The following is an 18,664-nucleotide window of genomic DNA, read 5'->3' on the forward strand; positions in this document are numbered from 1 at the left end:
CCATAACATTAATCATGTGTGGTGCCTGTCTTTGTACCTTTTCCAATTCTAATGCATCTTTTTTAAGATGAGGCAACCAGTACTGCACCACATGCAAGGTGTAGGAAAACCATAGATTTATAAAGTGTCATATTTATCCATTTCCTAATGGTGCCTAACATTTTTGACTCCTGCTGCAGATGTTTTCAGAGAACTATCCACTATGACTCCAAGATTTCTTGATTGGCAACAGCTAATTTAGACACCATGATTTTGTATGTATAGCACTTATCAACACTGAATTCCTTCCATCTGCCTTTTTTTGCCCAGTCACCCAGTTTTGTGAGCTCTCTTTCTAACTCTTCACTGTCAGCTTTGATCTTCACTATCTTGAGCAAATTTGTATTGTCTGCAAATTTTGGAACGTTTACCCTTTCCTAGATGATTTATCAAGATGTTGGTTCCAATATAGATCCCTGAGGAATACCACTATTTTCCTTTCTACATTTTGAAAATGGCCATTTATCCAACCCTTTGGTTCTGGTGTTAACCAGTTACTGATCCATGAGAGGACCTTCCTTCTTATCACAAAATTGTTACTGTAGTTCTAGGACATTAGTAGCTATGCTGCAATGAATGATTGTGTGTTTTCAATGCATGAACTGAAGGATACTTCAGTATGAAGTTGTGTAAAAATATCAATAAATTATAGAAACAAGTGTGTGAAAACATTTAATAAAGGATCTCTACATGCAAAGACAAGCTATCAAAGACAGTACTAATATCTTACTGTAATTCCACAAAGTGAGCTGAAAATCTTAACATTTAACAAGATAAAATGAGGTAGTTAATGATACCAATGCACTCTGCTCTGAAACTAAGTACTTTAACTTCCACATGTTGTAAAGGACAACTAATTTTCTTCACTGGATGCTTTATTAATGGAAGATTATATCTCATTCAGTTTACAAATGAATGTGTAGTGATACACATTGCTGGATTAACTACAATTGGGAGGAGGGATAGCTCAGTGGTTTGAGCATTGGCCTGCTAAACCCAGGGTTGTGAGTTCAATCCTCGAGGGGGGCCACTTAGGGATCTGGGGCAAAAATTGGTCCTGCTAGTGAAGGCAGGGGGCTGGACTCAATGACCTCTCAAGGTCCCTTCCAGTTCTAGGAGATATGCCAATCTCAATTTTTTTTTTTTTTTTTTTTTTTTTTTTTTTACAGTATACAGTACCAGAATCTTTCCAAAAATTCTATATATTGTAATTAAAATGGAAGACAAGAAAATATATTTAAAACAATGACTAATTAGGATACTAGTTTGCTTTGTAAAACTTTTCTTACCAGTAGTCTTATCTAAAAGAACCATCCATTAATTTAGAAAAAATAGTTTGACTGGCAAAAAGGCTTTTAAAGAAAAATAACCTTAAAATAAGCCAATTGAAGAAAGGATTAGTGCTCTGCATTGACCATTCTATTAAAAAAATGGAGAACTATTTTGAAAAATCTTTTTAGGACATCTTTAACTATAAATAAGCTGGAGACTGTTAAAGGCTACTTTTTCCCTTCACAATTACCTTTAATATGATCCAACTGGAATTTCATTTAGTCCTCAGTCAGAACATGGTGGCCAGATGCAAACACACAATGCTATTGGATGTAAAATAGAGGCACTTTAAGCACTCCAATGAAGACAAAACGATTTCATCCTTCAGAAAAAAATATTTCATAGCTACTTTTATTTGATATTTCTTTCACAACTATTTTCTCAAGTGCTAATGAAATAGTAATTCATATCAATGACAAATTTTCAATTAGCAGCACATTTGGCAAGTCATACTACTGTAGAGAGGCGATCTGTAGAATGCTTATTACCTGCAAGTCTCAATCTACACTCAACACAAATGATATTGTATTTCCAGTAGTAAAAATATTTTCTTTAATAAAGGACTTTACTGGTGGGTAACAACTGTATTTGCTGAGAACAAAAACCTTTACACTTATCAATTGCTATGAGAAGAAAATTATCAGTATTAGATAAAAATGATGGTATATCCTAAACAGGATGTTTTAAATGCACAGGTGTCCACTAACATCAAAGTGTTCTAACTAGTAGTATCTTCTCTCTGCTTCTCTTAAATACAGTGCTCAGGGCAATTCACTGTCAATACATGCTTATATTATCAAGACAATGTTTTATGATTGATGTTGTAGGAAATACAAAAAAAACCAAGTCGTTCAAGTACTCTATTACTGTGATTAATATGCTGTTGTTTTGAGTTAGTGTACAAACAGAGCCCACAGGTCCACATATTTAGATGCATCTAAAAATGTTTCTTCATCTGTTACAGAACCTGCAATACATATAACATCCACATAATTTATTTAAACAAGCCATTTTGACACAATCCACAGACAAAGTGACAAGATTTATTGTACAGTGATAATTTCTTACTGTACTGATGTAAACATATTAAAGTGAAAAATATATGCAAGTATGTTGAGATGAGTTTCAACCAACAAAATCAAAGCAGCTGAGCATAGCAACTGTTTGCTTCTGTAAGGTCTAGCTCACAAGTTCAGGCTGTACATTTATTCTTTGAAGGATGTCTTCAGGCATACAGAAAACAGGACTGACAGGCTTAATTTGTTCATCTCCTAACAATGATAGACCAGCAATTCCAAATAAGGTGTGAAAAGGATCCACCTGGAAAAAAAAATTAAGAATTTATACACTAAAACTAAAACCCTTTGGATGAGTTTACAGTGAGACAGTAAGACGATTGAGTTGCTAGAAGAGACTGAGAAAGCTCAACAGTGGTTGAATATTTAATTTCAGAGAACAATGGAAGTGCACAACTTCCTGGTTTTTAGTATGCAATTACTTTAAAATATCAGAAGTAAATATTCACACACATTAAAAGAAAAAAAATAGCCAGCTTCAAATGTATACAACTTTGAGATGTTTGAAGTAATGATGTTTGTTGCCACCAGAAATTTTTTTAAACCTGAACTTAACAGCACACATGCAGATAATGGAAAAAGTCTGACAGCTCTTTCCACCAATTCCTGTATGCATTGTTACAACACGGTAAATCTAGTTCCTCATGATTTTACTATATATAATGTAAAAGTTACATGCTAACCTGATGATCTAAAACCAGCTCTGCCATAAACTCCATATTTTTTTTACTCAACATTATATTGCTCTTTGGCAATCTCTCTGAACATAAAGCTCTGCTGACAGCTCTTACAGGGGGCCAAAGGAACCTGAATACACAACTGGAGGGAAATCAGAAGGAAAAATGGAGCATAGGAGAAGAGAAAACATAGGTAGGAGGTAATTCTCGGAGATTTAGAGATTCCTTCATGAGATAAGGAATGGATTTCCCAGAAGGCTGCTATACAGTTTGCATATCCCTACACAGAAAACATAGAAGGCTACTTACTTAAACCCTTAGGCTGAGGGTATGCCTTCAGTGATGTAGCCTGCATCCTCACTGCAAGGTGGGCATTGTCAGCCCTAGTAAAAACAGAAACCAGGGCTCTAACCTACACCCCCAACTGTGCCAGCTAGCCCAAATTGAGAGCACCACTTAGCTCAGGTGACAGGATTATGTGTGTGGCCAATACTCAAGTAAGAGCCTGAGCTAACTCTACGCTAAAGACAAACCCTTAGGACTTAGTAAGCTGTGAACTAGAGCTCCTTACATTGCTCTGCAGTGTAAATAAGCAATAAATTAGGTGGAAAAAGCCCCTTGCGTATACCATCTGCATAGGAGACCTCATTGGCCAATTTACAGCTGGCTTAAGGGCTCTACACTGATCCAGCTACCAGCCTCCCACATATTAGTATTATATTGCCTAAAAGCCCAGCCTCAGACCAGGGCCCTAATGTACTGAACAAAACAATTAAAAGACTGTCCCTTCCTAAAGAGCTGGCATAGCAGGCACATCATGGGAATGTCCAGAATGCACAGCACTGGCTATTCTCTGCTTTCTAAGGCCCATACATAGGCCATTAAAAGCCAAATGTAAGCTAAAGGACCTCTGAGGCTGCTCTAAATTTACACAGAGGGCTGGACAGGCCCCTGCATGGACCCAAAGTTAATGTGACTTTCTTATTCTCCTTAGAGACATAAGAAAAGCTTCCTGCTACACATGGGCTAACTTAGCAGACATGGGCAGGCCCAAGTTAAGACAAGACAAGCCTGAACAAGGAATTGCTGTAACAGCTAACTATTGTGAATATATTTATAGCAAATAAGGGAGGGAGAAACTAACTAAACTCACGATTGTGGTTATTAGAGAGACAAAGTGGGTAAGACAATATAATTTATTGGACAAACTTCTGTTGGTGAGAGAGAAGCCTTCTAACTACAGAGCTCTTCCTCACGTCCGGGAAAGGTACTCAGTCTCACAGCTAAATACAAGGCGAACAGAGAATTTAGCTTTAGTAGCAGCAGTATTCAATTTTCACAATAACTGCTACAACGCTTTTATTGATGACCAGATTGCAATCTGACTTTAAATATACTGACAATTTTTAATGGGAAATCTTAAATGCTATTTTCATCTTCCATTTTCATGTAGCTCACTTTCATCTTTAGTTTACCTAATGCTTTTTGTTTAAACTGACACATTTGTCTTCGCTAAATTCTAAGCCAGGGGTTCTCAAACTGTGGATTGGGACCCCAAAGTGGGTCAAGACCTCATTTTACTGGGTTTGCCAGGGCTGGTGTTAGACTTGCTGGGGCCTGGGGCTGAAGCCCGAGCCCCACCACTTGGAGCTAAAGCCCAAAGGCTTCAGCCATGGGTGATAGTACTCAAGCTTCAGCTTCATCCCTGATTAGTGGGGCTCAGGTTACAGGCCGCCTGCCCGGGCTGAAGCCCTTGGGCTTTGGCCCCCCCTGCTGGGGTGGTGAGCCTCGGGTGGACTCAGGCTTCAGTCCTCCCTCCTGGGGTCATGTAGTTATTTGATGTCAGCAGGGGGCCACGGGGCAATGAAGTTTGAGAACCCCTGTTCTAAGCTATAAATATCAAGAGCGTATATTCTTAATGTTTTTCAACACCACTTTTAACTGGAAAAAAAATACCAAATTTAACTGGACAAGGCTATTTAAAGGAAACATCTTTAGCTTTTACTTCTCTTTTTAATGTAGCATTTTAAAATGTAACAGTCACAACTGCAATACAGCCTACAATCTTATTAGCCTGTTGCTTTTCAACAAAGTGTTTTTTCAGCCATCTGCTGGGGCTTTAAACAGGGAAAGGGTCCTGAATGCTCAGCATGGGATAAGTCAGCAGATATCAAAGACTGTCACATGCTCCCTCAAGGAAACAGATATGCTAAGGTAGCATTAACCTGTTCATACTCGTATACTACCTTTTATTATATATAAAATAAAGCCTTTTGCAAACCTGTAAACTTTGAATTTCAACCTAAAATGTACATATAAATTAACTTGCCATATCTCCTGGTCTGTCTGCAAATCCTCCAGTCTCCTCATCCTGGCATGCCAAGATAAAGCAGCGCAATTTCTCTCTGTCAATCCAATGTAGTCTACCAATTATCTTCAGGGATGCCAACACCCACCATGAATAACATACATCTGGTAACTGGCAAATAAATATATTAGTAGAGTATTATGTTCTTTATATACATGGGTTGCAGTAGTAACACTAGGTTTTGTGAAAACTAGCCATATCATCAAAACATCACTGAGCAGAGTACAACTTTGGAGCACTGTTTCTTGGGCAGAGAACAGAGTTCCTCCACACAGCTTATTCGCAGATGCCCTTCCTCCTCCTCCTCCCCCACAGCAGGAGAATCACAAGTGTTCTGCTGCTTTTGAAACCTTGCCAGTCTCTGACAGGATTTTGGCTCTGAAGAAGAGACTCACTTAAATGGTATTTTCATTTTCATGGCTAAGAGGGACGAGAGACTACGAGGACAGTATCAACTAATAATTTAACAAAAAAACTCTGAAGTTTGAAAGCATTTGTCTGCTGCATCCATTAAGAAAACTAGTGCTAAGAAGTCTCCACTTCCAAGTCAGTTATTCCAGATTACATTATTCAACTGTTGGACACACAACACAAGTCCCACAAAAATTATAAATCCAAAGTATTTTTCTGGTTACTTTATGAACGAACATTTATAAATCCTGTAGTATACAGCATTCCTAAAACATCACAATATATCCAGGCCCTGATTCAGCAAGGTATCTTGAGAACATTGCATCCTCTTAAACAGGGGCCCATACTGGATGATACAGCAAGGGAATCAAGATTAAGAGCAAAAACATTTGAAAAATTCTGCAACAGCATTTGAAAGGAGGTCCATGATATTTTCCAGAAATTAGAAAAATAATATTTCTGCTTCTACACTAAGCAGAGTAAAAGTTTTTTAAAAAGTGAATCAAATACCTTCTCTGGCCTTCCATTGAGACCCCCAGAGGGTAACTGTCGTTCACAAAGCCACCAGCCCAGCAAGTCCGCATTTATTTGGTGCAACTGGCCTGTTATAGCCAGAAATCCTGTGCAACAATAGATCTAAAATTACAGACATAAAGTTCATGTGTATTTAAGAACTAAGTAGCATGTAACAGACTAAATGTAGGAGGATCACAAACAGGATTCCATTCTTTCACATCATGCTAATAGTTAAAATAAGCAAGTTAGAAGATTAAATGTTCAGTTTACAAAGTGAACATACTATTCCACTGTTCTGATAAGATTTAAAAAATCATAAGATAACATTTTACTAATGTACTCTAGTTGTCATTAAAAGCAAAATGTAATTTGTAGCGTCCTAAAAAAAAAAAATCAGATTGAATGTTAAGGTATTTTCTTAATCTATGCAGGACCTTAGAGGAGATTTAGAATTAAAAAAAAACAAAAAAAACACAAAAAACTATTTTAAGGGGGACTATGACACGTTTAGGCTGTATGTTTCAAAAATGATTAAGTTTCTCTACATTGAGTAGTTTTTATATTTTCATTTAAACAAGTAAAACCTTCCAAATTACAATGCTCAGCACAATTGTGGAAAATGAACAGCTGATTACTGTGATTAGATCCATATTGAAATAGTACTAAAATGTGTTGAAGGTAATTTCAATCAACTGGAGGTTTGGAGTAAGTGTCAGTATCAACTTCATCCAAAGTTAAGTTACATGTAAAGTTTCTAGAGAAAGTCATACAGGTCATCTTCCTTGGCATTTATCCATTCTTAATGAGCTCTAGTACCCCTTCACCTTACCTCCAGCTAGCCTGTCACCTTAAAAGAAATTCCACCAGCACCATCAAGAAGTTAACCAAGTTACCTCTGCAACATATCAGACTTTAGAATAAAAGATAAGAGTGGAATCTACAGTCAATTCCACCTGAACTATAACTATAATTGGGCCCTGAACTATAATTATCATTGGGCCAAACAAATATTTTTGCTACCAGAAGGCAAGACATTTGATCAATGTGCAAGCCAGTGAAGTACAAAAAGTTCTGATATGCTTAACCTAACAGAGAAAAAGTAGATGACTTCAAAATTGTACTCTAATCATTACAAAATTTCAGATATTTCCTCCCTAACAAATCTGAATGCTAACTACTTTTTGAACAGCTGCATGCTTGTCTCTTTTGGAACTTTAGCTACATTTTTAACTCATCATTGTGATGTTTGAAACAAAAATTCACACTATACAAAATTGTGGTTCTGATATGGATTTTTAGGGAAAAAATTCAGGTCCTAGACCCCTTAAGAGATCAATTCTGTACTTGTGTCATTTAAAGGAATAAAGTTCTTTACATACATTTATGAAATGACAAAAAGTGCTTCAGTCTGCATTGCTGACAGGTTTTAGAAACAGTTATAAAAACTAGACATTTGATATTTGAGGATTTCTTGCTAATTTAAAATATTTCAATGTGCAAGCAACAGCACTTACCTGCCCTGCATGCGATTCAGAACCTGGTCTACAACCAAATCCTCCATCAAAGTTCATACAGGACAAAACAAATTTGACTGCTTTTTCCACATCAATAACGTCTAGCTTTCCCTGCAAGTCAGAAAAGTCCCTTTAACATTTTATACTACCACCAAGTAAATTATGTATAGCTACTGTAGCATCATTCGTCTGCCATCTACAGAAAACTTAAATATTTGTATCTAATATCCACCCTTATTGCAGAACTTACCAAAAGAGCTAGTGTTGCTGCAGCACAGAAAGAGAATCTGGTATCTATTTCTCCTACAAAGAGGAGGGGAAAAATAGTATAACTACAGAGAACTAATTTTGATACATATATATATATATGCACACAGAGGATGTATGCTATTAAAAAGAACACAGTAAGTCACTAAACATGGGTGTTTCTCTGAATATTAAATAGAAAACACTCCAATACTTTATACCAATATTTTCCTCCACTAGCCAATACATTCACATTACTTCCCAATAGGATCACACTAAATAAACATAAAATGATCTGTATGTAACCATGATCCTTTGATCACTTAGGCCTGGTCTACACTGGGGGGGGGGGTGTTCGATCTAAGGTATGCAACTTCAGCTACGCGAATAGCATAGCTGAAGTCGAAGTACCTTAGTTCGTATTACTTACCCGTCCTCACGGCGCGGGATCGACGTCCGCGGCTCCCCCGTCGACTCCGCCACCGCCATTCGCAGTGGTGGAGTTCCGGAGTCGACGGGAGCGCGTTCGGAGTTCGATATATCACATCTAGATGAGACGCGATATATCGAACTCCGAGAAATCGATTGCTACCTGCCAATATGGCGGGTAGTGAAGACATACCCTTAGTGGTTGCCAGATAAATATCCAGGCTTACTTCAGTTAAGAGAAATTTGTAAATATGCTATTTATTTTTCAGTTTATAAAAAGCACCAAGTGCACAATATGTGCACTGAACTGAAAGAGAACTGGTTGAACAATGTCAACACTGAGAGATTCATTCACCAGTAAATTACCCACATTGCACACACTCAGCTCTTCAACATCATAATCTGAAAGCTACAAAGACTCAGAACTTTGGAGAAAACAAGTTAAAGAGCAGTGGACCCTCAAGAATACATCAACACCAGTCTCCACAATGCCCAAGGTCTTCAGCTGGTGTGAAGGCACAGATCAAGAAAGAAGGTCTCTCAGGCAAGGTCTACACTAGAAACTTTTGCAAGTATAGTTTCATCACTTAGAGGAGTGATTATTATGACATTTTTATAGTGGCAAAAAAGCCCTAATGTAGATACAGTTATATTGTTTAAAATGTTATTTTGCTAACGGAACCGATAGTTATACCAGCAACTGTGCATACATGGGTGGTGTGTGTGTGTGCGCGCGGCGTATGCGTGTCTGTGTGCGCGCGCTATACCAGTAATCCTTTTTCCAGTGTTAATTAGACCTCAGTAATTAGAACTCAAGTCAACACTTTAAACTGTACCCCAGATGCAAATAGGGAATGAGTGCAGTTTTTCAGAAATGATATAATATCCTTGGTGTAGCTTGTATCACCAATCAAGCAGGTAACCACATTCTGTACTAGCTTTAGCTCCTGAATTTTCCTCGATGGTAGCCTCATTTATATGCATTTCAGTAATCCGATCTGATAATTTACATTCTTGTTAGTATGTGTCATATCCCTGCCTGTGCATTTTATTATTATATTATGTCAAACTGGCTGCAATGTAAAAGTTGGTGCTGAATATGGATGACCATTTTAATACCAACATGTAGCTTGTCAACTGCAAATTGATGTTTATGGATTTACATATGTTGAAATATCTCAATCAGTTCATTTTATTAACTGAAAAATGAAACAATGGTTTTGTTGTAACTGATATTCAACAGGATACAATACTGAAATATTAAAATATATTTTATATAAAAGAATACTTTAAAATGTCAATAGAAGAAAAGATGAATAAACATACCCTTTAAAAATAAAAATCAAACGAGATCAATATTTTTAGAAGCTGTGAATGCAGACACAGATTTGTGTCATTATTATGCAGAGAGGTAGTTCCTTTTACACTAAAAATATAGCACAACTTAGAAATCACTAGATATTAATCTTGAGTTTAATATCTAGTACAAATTACACTGAATCATATGAGAAGGCACTCTCCCATCACAAGCTCTAACAAGTTTTGAGCTTTCAGAAGCTTCTATGAAGGTTGATCCGTTTTTGTTATTTATATCAATTTTTCTGTAAGTTGAGTCATCTAGAAAAGCAATGACGTGACTGGCTGTTACACAATGGCTCTTTTTTACGGTGAGGGAAATAAATGCAGTTCATGCATAATACATAGTGAAAAAAAAGAAGAGCAACTTATTCTTAACTGCTTCATTATATGAAATACGTCAACCCATCCATGAGATTTTGAAGATATGTTACCCCATTTGTCTCCAGCAAATGATCCATCTTCTTTTTGCAGGCTCTTTACGTAGTCAACAATTTTATTTACATCAACAACATGGAGACTATCATATAAGGTAAGAATCTGCAAAACGAAAATGACTCAAATCAATTACTAGAAGGGTAAAGTTTCCTAGAATTTACCAGAGAACCAGAGCCCTAGTCTTCTTAAAACAAAACACAAAACTTCATTTTATTGATGAACATAAATCACTAAAATGTTTAACTACCACGAAAGCTTCAGCTAACTGCAACCTACCTAACATTACAAGCTTGATTCCATAAAGTTTTAAAATTCCCAAATTAAGGTGAAGATATCCATGCATGGTCTCAACACAATCTCTTTCTCCACTTTAAAGTTTTAAACAGTCATTTGAGTTAGGCTAGCATCATGGAACATGGTATTGATTTATTAGTGTCTGATTATGGTTGAATTTTGTTAGGAGATAAGAATGTTCTGGGCTTGTAGTAGCATGTATACCTAAGTAATCGAAAGGTGCAGAAAGCTTTTGGATGGGCACATTTTTACAAATATAAATTCAAAAAAGAAATCACAATTTAAGAGCTGTCAGACTTTAAAAGTATAGACTAGTCCTCAATAAGAAGCACATGCTTGGTAATAGCAAGAAGAATTTTAAGTTATGAAATTTTTAGTTAAATCATATTATAGGAAATAATGCAAGTGATTCATTCCATAGAGATTTTTCCAAGAGCTTTTTTGAGCAGGATTATAAAGGGGGTGGTGGAGAGGAGGAGAATTTCAACAAAATTTTGAAAAATTTCATCCAGGTCTAAGTTCTCTTTATCTGTTGATTGCAATTTAAATCCTATGGAGTTGCAGAAAACAAATTAGCAACTCCATAATTCCAGCTACAGTGTTTGCAGTAATCTATATTTTGCAGTTTACAGAGCATTGCATAATACTCCAGTGTTGAAATATGCTTTTTAAATTGGAAAAAACAAAACAAAAAAGAACACAAGACAGCAATGTTAACATAATAGAGTTGGAGGACAGGAAAAGCAGAAATTAAGATTCTGATGGTAACCTGCACTTATTATTTTGGATTAGCAATTTAGAATTCTTAATGTACAATATAAATGAAGTATCAGAGGGGTAGCCGTGTTAGTCTGGTTCTGTAGAAGCAGCAAAGAATCCTGTGGCACCTTATAGACTAACAGATGTTTTGCATATAAATGAATACAGTATGTGCAAGGTGGGTTAGTTTAGCATTGCTAAAAGAACCGTAGATTTGCATTTCCTGACTTTATTTTAAATTTGCTAATTTAATTCTCAGTGTAGATTTTTATATTTAGGCTGCAATCTGTTGTAGTTTTATTATCTTATAGTAACATCAATATTAAACATAAGGAGTTTAAATAAATCAGAAAGACCTCAAGACTTATTCCCTCTCTATATTGGGCTGGGAACCCTATGTACAAATCTTTTGGCTGGCCATCGTGGATAGACCCAAACTCGGTCCAGAAAGTGTCGTAACCAATTAAGACACTTTGAGAATAATTTGTGCCCAAATTTATGATAAGAAGTGTGGCTCTCTACTCACAATAGCTGGTACTCACTCAAACAAAAAAAAGAGGGGGCACAGCAATTTCCTCAGGTCTCAGAGTAATTCTAGAGCTAAAGTGTGATAATCATCAACTTTAGATTCAGGTAATACATGCCAAGACTCATCACTGACCTGCGAAACTCCTGAGCCCCATCTCTCACTACCAGACACATCTACTCTATATTTCATTCTATTCAAGGATTACAACCCACAACACTTCTTCCCTAGAAAATGATCTATGATGTAAGAGTATTTAAATGCTATTTACATACATTTGGTCCCAGCTTGTGAAACCATTTTACACTAACTTCATCCAGTTCTTGTAAGTCAGGGGTAGGCAACCTATGACACGGGTGCCAAAGGCGGCACGCAAGCTGATTTTCAGTGGCACTCTCACTGCTCAGGTCCTGGCCACCAGTCCGGAGGGCTCTGCATTTTAATTTAATTTTAAATGAAGCTTCTTAAACATTTTAAAAGCCTTATTTACTTTGCATACAACAATAGTTTAGTTCTATATTATAGACTTATAGAAAGAGACCTTCTAAAAACGTTAAAATGTATTACTGGCACGTGAAACCTTAAATTAGAGTTAATAAATGAAGACTCGGCACACCACTTCTGAAAGGTTGCCGACCCCTGTTGTAAGTGTTTAAAACTGGACTAGGTAACAGTTTTTGGTATAGAGCAGAGGAAACTTGACTCTACAAGTAGTTAGAACCTAGATCTGTAATGGAGATAGTGTGTAATCAGGAAGATCTCTATCGTATGGCTTCCTGTCAGCTGCAGATACATGACCACACCTTCACTTTGAAAGAAGGCTCTACATTATTAGCTGAATTTCAGTAGGCAGGCAAGTTGGGAAAATACTAAGGTATATGTTGGCTTAGAATGACAAGATGCACTTGGGTCAACCTCTGTGCGTGAGGCCTCAATACCACAAAAGAAAGTGTTTAATAGCTTACAAATTAAAAAAAAAAATCTACATCAATGTTTTACTTCTCAAATTTGTATTGCTGTACTAGTAAGCTTTAAAACAGAAGCTTCCCAATTAAAAGTTTCAATTCAGGCACTACACACAAGGGGAAAGGGAAACATTCATCTCTACTAGCTTTGAAGAAATTGGGTTTATATATCCTTATTATAAATGTGCCTTCTTATTTTCCCCAAAAGAGGTTGATACAATTCAGCATAATTATTGTAGCCTTTTTGAAAACTAGGCAGACTATTCTATTTCTTTAAATAATAAACCATTACCGTAGTTAGAGGTGTGCACATGAAGCACATTATCACTGCCTGAAGGTGACAAGCTGCTGCACCTTGTGCTTTCCAACATGGTGCATTATACACATCTAACTTGCAAGAAACTTATTAGGGAATTCACAGAACTAAATCTATAAGTTCTAACAATTTTTCTAATGAACAAATCAGGCTCAAATAAAGCATTTCAATGTGCCAGCCGAAAAATGAAATACCTTGGTGGTATCTAGAACAGTCAAATTAATTTATTAAGTTAAGCAGCTGTTTTTCATTTACTTCCAATATTTTCTTTTCTATATATTTACCTGGACAGCACTAAGGGTATATAAAAGGTGAGGATCGTGACCTATACTGGCACTTATTCCACCGCACTCATGTTGACATGATTTGATGAATGCTAGAATTTCTTCTTTGGTCATTCGTTGCAGCTGTCCCATGAGATCCATTACTGTCAGTCCCCAGTAGACACCACTCATCCTCAAATATTCCGACATACAGTACTCCTAAGAAGTACAGAATTTTAGTTCTTAAGCAGACAAAGATATATAAACAAGTAGAGCCCTGCTTGGATACAAAAATTTGGATCCGCATCCGATCTGCAAAGATGTTAACAATACAACTGCATCTACAGATGCATATAGCCGCAGATGGAATGCAGGTATCTGTGGATTTGCAGGGCTCAGTGTAATGTACAGAATTTACAAAGTTCTCTGAACTAAAGATCTAGCCATTACCAAATCCTCCCCATCCAACCAACAAGCCAAGTTATACTTTATTCTAAGTTGTTTACTTAAGAAATATAAGCTTTCTAAGCTGGCTAAGATACTGCAACTGAGTCAGTGAATTTCTGCCTTTTACTTAATTTTTCCATCTTAGATGGCTGAGGCATAAGGTCAAGTTACTTGCCCACATTTATGCAGCAAGATAGTAGCTCAGACCAGATCATAAGTTACAATCTTCTTGGCTCTGGTCCTTTGCTCAAGTTACTAAACCAAATGGTCCCCTCAAAATAACAGCCTAACATTCAGTTAAGTACATAATTGCCATTTCCCAAAACTGAAGCAAAGCAACTTAGAGGAGTAACAGGAAGAGAAAAATTCATGTATTGTAGCTTAATATATTGTTATAAAATCTTTCTTGATCAGCATTACCTATGATTTTTCATACTGTATTATAAAATTCCATAGTAATTTATGTATTTTCTTGCTACAGGTGAGCAGGAGAGCGAGACCATACACATGGCATAAGAGAAGGCAGGTTTCAGTCAGAGGCACCACACTTTAAAACGTAATTGAGACCATCTTGTTGGGAGACCTGTCGTATTTAAAGATCTAATTTTATTTTTCTGTACATTTTCTCGGTGTAGACTTATGAATATCAAATATATACAGATATTTATAACTGGCTTAAAAAACCCCAAGCACAACTGCTACAGACTACTTTGGAAAAAGGTACTAACTGACTAGACTGCCCAATTCGCTTCATTTGTAATTCTATTAAAACTTATCTAAACAGTACTACTATGAGCAGGATATAAGAGATTTAATAAATAATTATACATTATATGCCCAGCTGAAGTCATAAGCCTGCCCAATATTGTAACACACATCACATGGCTAAACTAACTATGTCATTTTCTACTTAAACCTTGTTCCCAGAACTGACCCCATAACATGTCAAGATATGCCTCCAGCATACTGAGGATTGTTAAACAATATCGGTATTTGAAAGGATCTGCAAGTACTCATTCCCAAGAGAAAATTCCTCATGTTTTGGTATTTCTGGCACAAAGGTTAAGGCCAGACCATTGGAGGACTTGAAAGTGGAACACTAAAAATCAAGCCAGACCAAAACAAGGAAACACATGAGGTTCAATAATTAGAGCTGATCAGGAATTTTCCAACAAAACAGTTCTGTCGAAAAAGCCAATTAACTGAACCAGATGTGTTTCAAAACAACAGTCTGCTTTGACAAACTTGCATCACAGACTTCCTGGTGGGTTGTTGTGGAGCCTAGGGTCCCAGGGTCTGAGGATCTCAGATAGGGAAGCCACGTGGACTACTTGAGCTGGGAACCAGGTTCCCAGCACTCAAGGGCAGTCCCATTATGCAAGGCTTCCAGGCTCCTTGCCACGGAGTCAGGACCTGAAAGCCCTGGCTGTAATAAGCGCTTACCTCCTGTATCTGCAGCAGGGAACCAGGGTTCTCAGGGCTTCCAGGATCCCTGCCATGGAAAACCCACTGTATCCTGACCTCTCAAAGTATATCTACACTGCAAACAAACAAAAAAACCCCAATCCACAGCTATAAATAGGGCCCTACCAAATTCACAGTCCATTCTGGTCAATTTCATGGCTAGAGGGTTTTGATCAATTTAAAGATTTTAGATGTTTATATCTGAAATTTCAGGGTGTTGTAACTGTGGGGCTCCTAACTCAAAATGGGATAATGGGGGGGAGGGAGCATGCAGAGGTGGGGAGGTTTTGTAAAGCTGTTGTAGCAAGATCCCGAAATTGCCACCCTTACTTCTGTGCTTCCTGCCGTTAGAGGAAGTTCCCAGAGGTGGAGGTGGGCTGGATCTCCCCCAGTGTTGCTGGGAGCACCCCAGCCAGGGGTTCCTAGCTGCTAGTCCACACCAGGGACAGATTAAGGCAGGGAGCCTGGCCAGTTTAGGGATCTCCCCAGAAAAAAAAAATCGGTGTCCCAGCCCCAGAAGAAGCCCCAGGTCAGAAGCCCCTACCAGGTCACCCAGAGCCCTGGAGGGAGCTGAAGTGGAAGGAGCCCTGAGTCTGGGATGCCCCAAAGCCCGGCAGGAGTGGCAGCAGGGGGGAAGCCCCAAGACAGAGCTGCCCAGTGGCCAAGATGGCAGGAGCAAAAGTCCTGAGTTCCACACCCAGAGGCACAGCAGAAGCCACGAGGAGTGTGTGTGCGCGCACACATGTGTTATGGAAGCCCTGACCCCTGGCTGGAGTGGCAGGGGACAGAAGCTCCAAGCCCAGGCCATCTGTCCCCTCCACCGCCCTGACTGCAGCCGTCAGGAGCAGAAGCCCACAGAGGAGGAAGCCCTGGGCTTGGCGCCAGAGCCGTGTGCGGGGCAAGCCCAGAAGCCGAGGCTGCCCCAGCTGCAGGTACCAGGAGTGAAAACCCCCAGCCCGGCAAGAGACGCTGCAGGAGGAAGCCCCGAGCTCAGCACTTGGACCCAGAGCTGCGGCCGAGGGGAGGCAGAAGGGGGAAGAGAGAGAGAGAGCCCGGAGCCCAGTTCCTGGGCTCTACAGCAAAGAAGTGAGGGTGTATCACCCTCATTTCTGCACTGCCTCTGGAGGTGGGTCTGATCTCACTGATAACAGTACTGTCTCTCTTTCATAAAACTAGATAGGGTTGGTTGGCTAAGGTTCACTATTAACAAGACAGAAGCACATGCTGGTTGGCTAGGAGAAATATACTTGTGTTACCTGAATTCCAATGTAAGGGTCCTGTGGGAATTTTAGATGCTTTTGAATATACAAATAGCAGCAGCAGACAAGAGTGCTTCTTTTTGTCTATGTTTGGCAAGGATAGCTGCAACTTTGCCTCTCCGATGAACACCTCTGCAGTTATCTGTATCCCTTTCACCCTCAGACTAGATTATTGTAATACACTGAATTTAGGGCTACACCTAAAACAATATGGAAGTCTCAAAATAGTACCTTTTCTAGTAGAATCCAGATTAAATCCAGTGATGTTGAGGCTCATTATAGCAGGTAGAAAGGCAACTATGGGACATACGTGATATTTGGGAAGACATAGCACTAGAACACAAATTCATCTTTATAAACAAAAGATCACATTTCCTAGGTCTCAGAGTAATTCTAGAGCTAAAGCAGTGATCTTCAACTTTAGAGTCAGATAATACATGCCAAGTCTCATCATTGACCAAGGAAAAGCACCATCTCCACCCCTCAGAACAAAAATATCTTTTAACCCTTCCCTTTGTATTCAGACAAAAAGATACCTAACTTCCTAACTCATCACCTGCCAACCTACTCCTATCAGGGCAGAAAATGGCAAAATATATCACTTATCAGAGTATTATCAATAGTGAAATAAGCAAATACATACATAATCATCTTTCTTTGCACCATAAGAAGCTATGTAATCTGCATGTTTCTCCAAAAACAACGTGCTTGGTGCATCAGGTTTTATAACGACATCCTTTTGTGGCGTTCCCTTTTTAAAAAAGAAACAAAAAGTTAAGTTGTATTATCAATCTAAAGAGACCTCAGTACCTGATTTTTAATAAACCGATTATTGTTACAAGTAACACTTAAGTTGATTGTAACAGATGAGAGAGAACAATTAATTCATGTTATGTGCACCTGTCGAAGCTCAATATTTGTCAGCACTTCATTTCTTTTAAACAGACATCTACGTCTGCTTTATTCTTTTTCGATAAAATTTGACAGAGCAAAGTCTATAAATAAAAACTTCGACAAGTTTACATTTTCACTAACCCAGATAAACATTAATCAAACTAAAAATTATTTTGAAAAACCGACCCCCTCCCTTAACCCCCCGGCCGTCCAGGGGGCGCTCTGCAGCGAATCCAGGCAGACGGGTTAACAGCGAGCCGCCTACGGCTCACGTGGCTGGGCCTGAGCCTCGTGCTCATCGCGGCCCCGAGTCCAGGTCAGGATCGCTCCGCTCAGCGCTCAGATTCCAGCCCCTAACCCCTGCCGGCTCCGCAACGCCCGGCACTGCCCAGTGACACATCCCGAGTCCCTCGCAGGCCGGGACCGAGGACAATCCCCCCAGCCCCGTCTCCATCTCCAGCCCGGGCCCCAGCGCAGCCCTCCCCCCCGGCCACGTTACTCCAACAGCCGCCGCCGCCGCCCCGCTATCCGCGCTTGGGCCCCGCTAACTAACTAGAGCGGGCGCCGGGCTCTACAACCGCCACCGCGGGGCGACGCCTCCCGCGTTCTGCAGCGAACCAACTGGTCCAGGAGCGACGGGAGCCACCCGAGCTCGCCAGGCGCAGGCCGGTGCCCCGGCCGGACGCTGAGACCCGACCTAGCGAAAGCCGGCAGGAAACGGGCGGGCCGGGCCGGGCCAGGCCAGCAGCGAGGGGAGGGGGACCGCCCGGAGAAGCCCGCGCCACGAGCGAGCCACCCACCATGTTAGCAGCCTCCGCCGCACGCGCCACCAACCGTCTGTCCTACGGGCGGGGTCGCGACTCGTTGAGCGGGAGAAGGCGGTGCCCCCGCCGGCCTCTCAAGACCCCGCCATAGCTGTCTGTGGCGCTGCCTGCGCAGCCTGGTTACTCTTCCGCAGAGCTCCTCCTAGCCCCAGCGGCTCCGTGCGCGCGCCCTGATTGGCGAGGACCCGACTCCGCTTAGGTGCGCATGCGCTGCCCGCCCCAGGAGGACCCCGGCTGACCGGCGCCGCCTG

General features: G+C 39.7%; 1 protein-coding gene and 2 non-coding genes across 6 annotated transcripts; all 3 read right to left on the reverse strand.

Annotated features, from left to right (window-relative positions):
* Positions 1–698: 698 nt before the first annotated feature.
* Positions 699–18,629, reverse strand: RABGGTB (Rab geranylgeranyltransferase subunit beta). 4 transcript variants are annotated; one of them, XM_039483439.1, is made up of 9 exons: positions 18,390–18,621; positions 17,339–17,446; positions 13,547–13,744; positions 10,399–10,504; positions 8,184–8,236; positions 7,934–8,044; positions 6,414–6,539; positions 5,454–5,603; positions 699–2,691 (listed from the first exon to the last, which is right to left on the reverse strand). In XM_039483439.1, exons 1-9 carry the CDS (start codon positions 18,390–18,392, stop codon positions 2,551–2,553), a joined length of 996 nt encoding a protein of 331 aa, XP_039339373.1. In that variant the 5' UTR covers positions 18,393–18,621; the 3' UTR covers positions 699–2,550. The 4 variants fall into 4 exon arrangements, with proteins under 4 accessions (XP_039339373.1, XP_039339376.1, XP_039339374.1 ...); XM_039483442.1 differs by lacking the exon at positions 18,390–18,621 and adding an exon at positions 15,416–15,512; XM_039483443.1 differs by lacking the exon at positions 699–2,691 and adding an exon at positions 2,702–3,507 and having other exon boundaries at positions 18,390–18,629.
* Positions 12,033–12,117, reverse strand: LOC120371217. The gene has a single exon (XR_005584212.1). It is a non-coding gene; the product is annotated as a small nucleolar RNA SNORD45 (small nucleolar RNA).
* Positions 17,072–17,154, reverse strand: LOC120371218. The gene has a single exon (XR_005584213.1). It is a non-coding gene; the product is annotated as a small nucleolar RNA SNORD45 (small nucleolar RNA).
* Positions 18,630–18,664: the final 35 nt, after the last annotated feature.

This window comes from Mauremys reevesii, linkage group 8, assembly GCF_016161935.1.
Source record: "Mauremys reevesii isolate NIE-2019 linkage group 8, ASM1616193v1, whole genome shotgun sequence".
NCBI lineage: Eukaryota > Metazoa > Chordata > Testudines > Geoemydidae > Mauremys > Mauremys reevesii.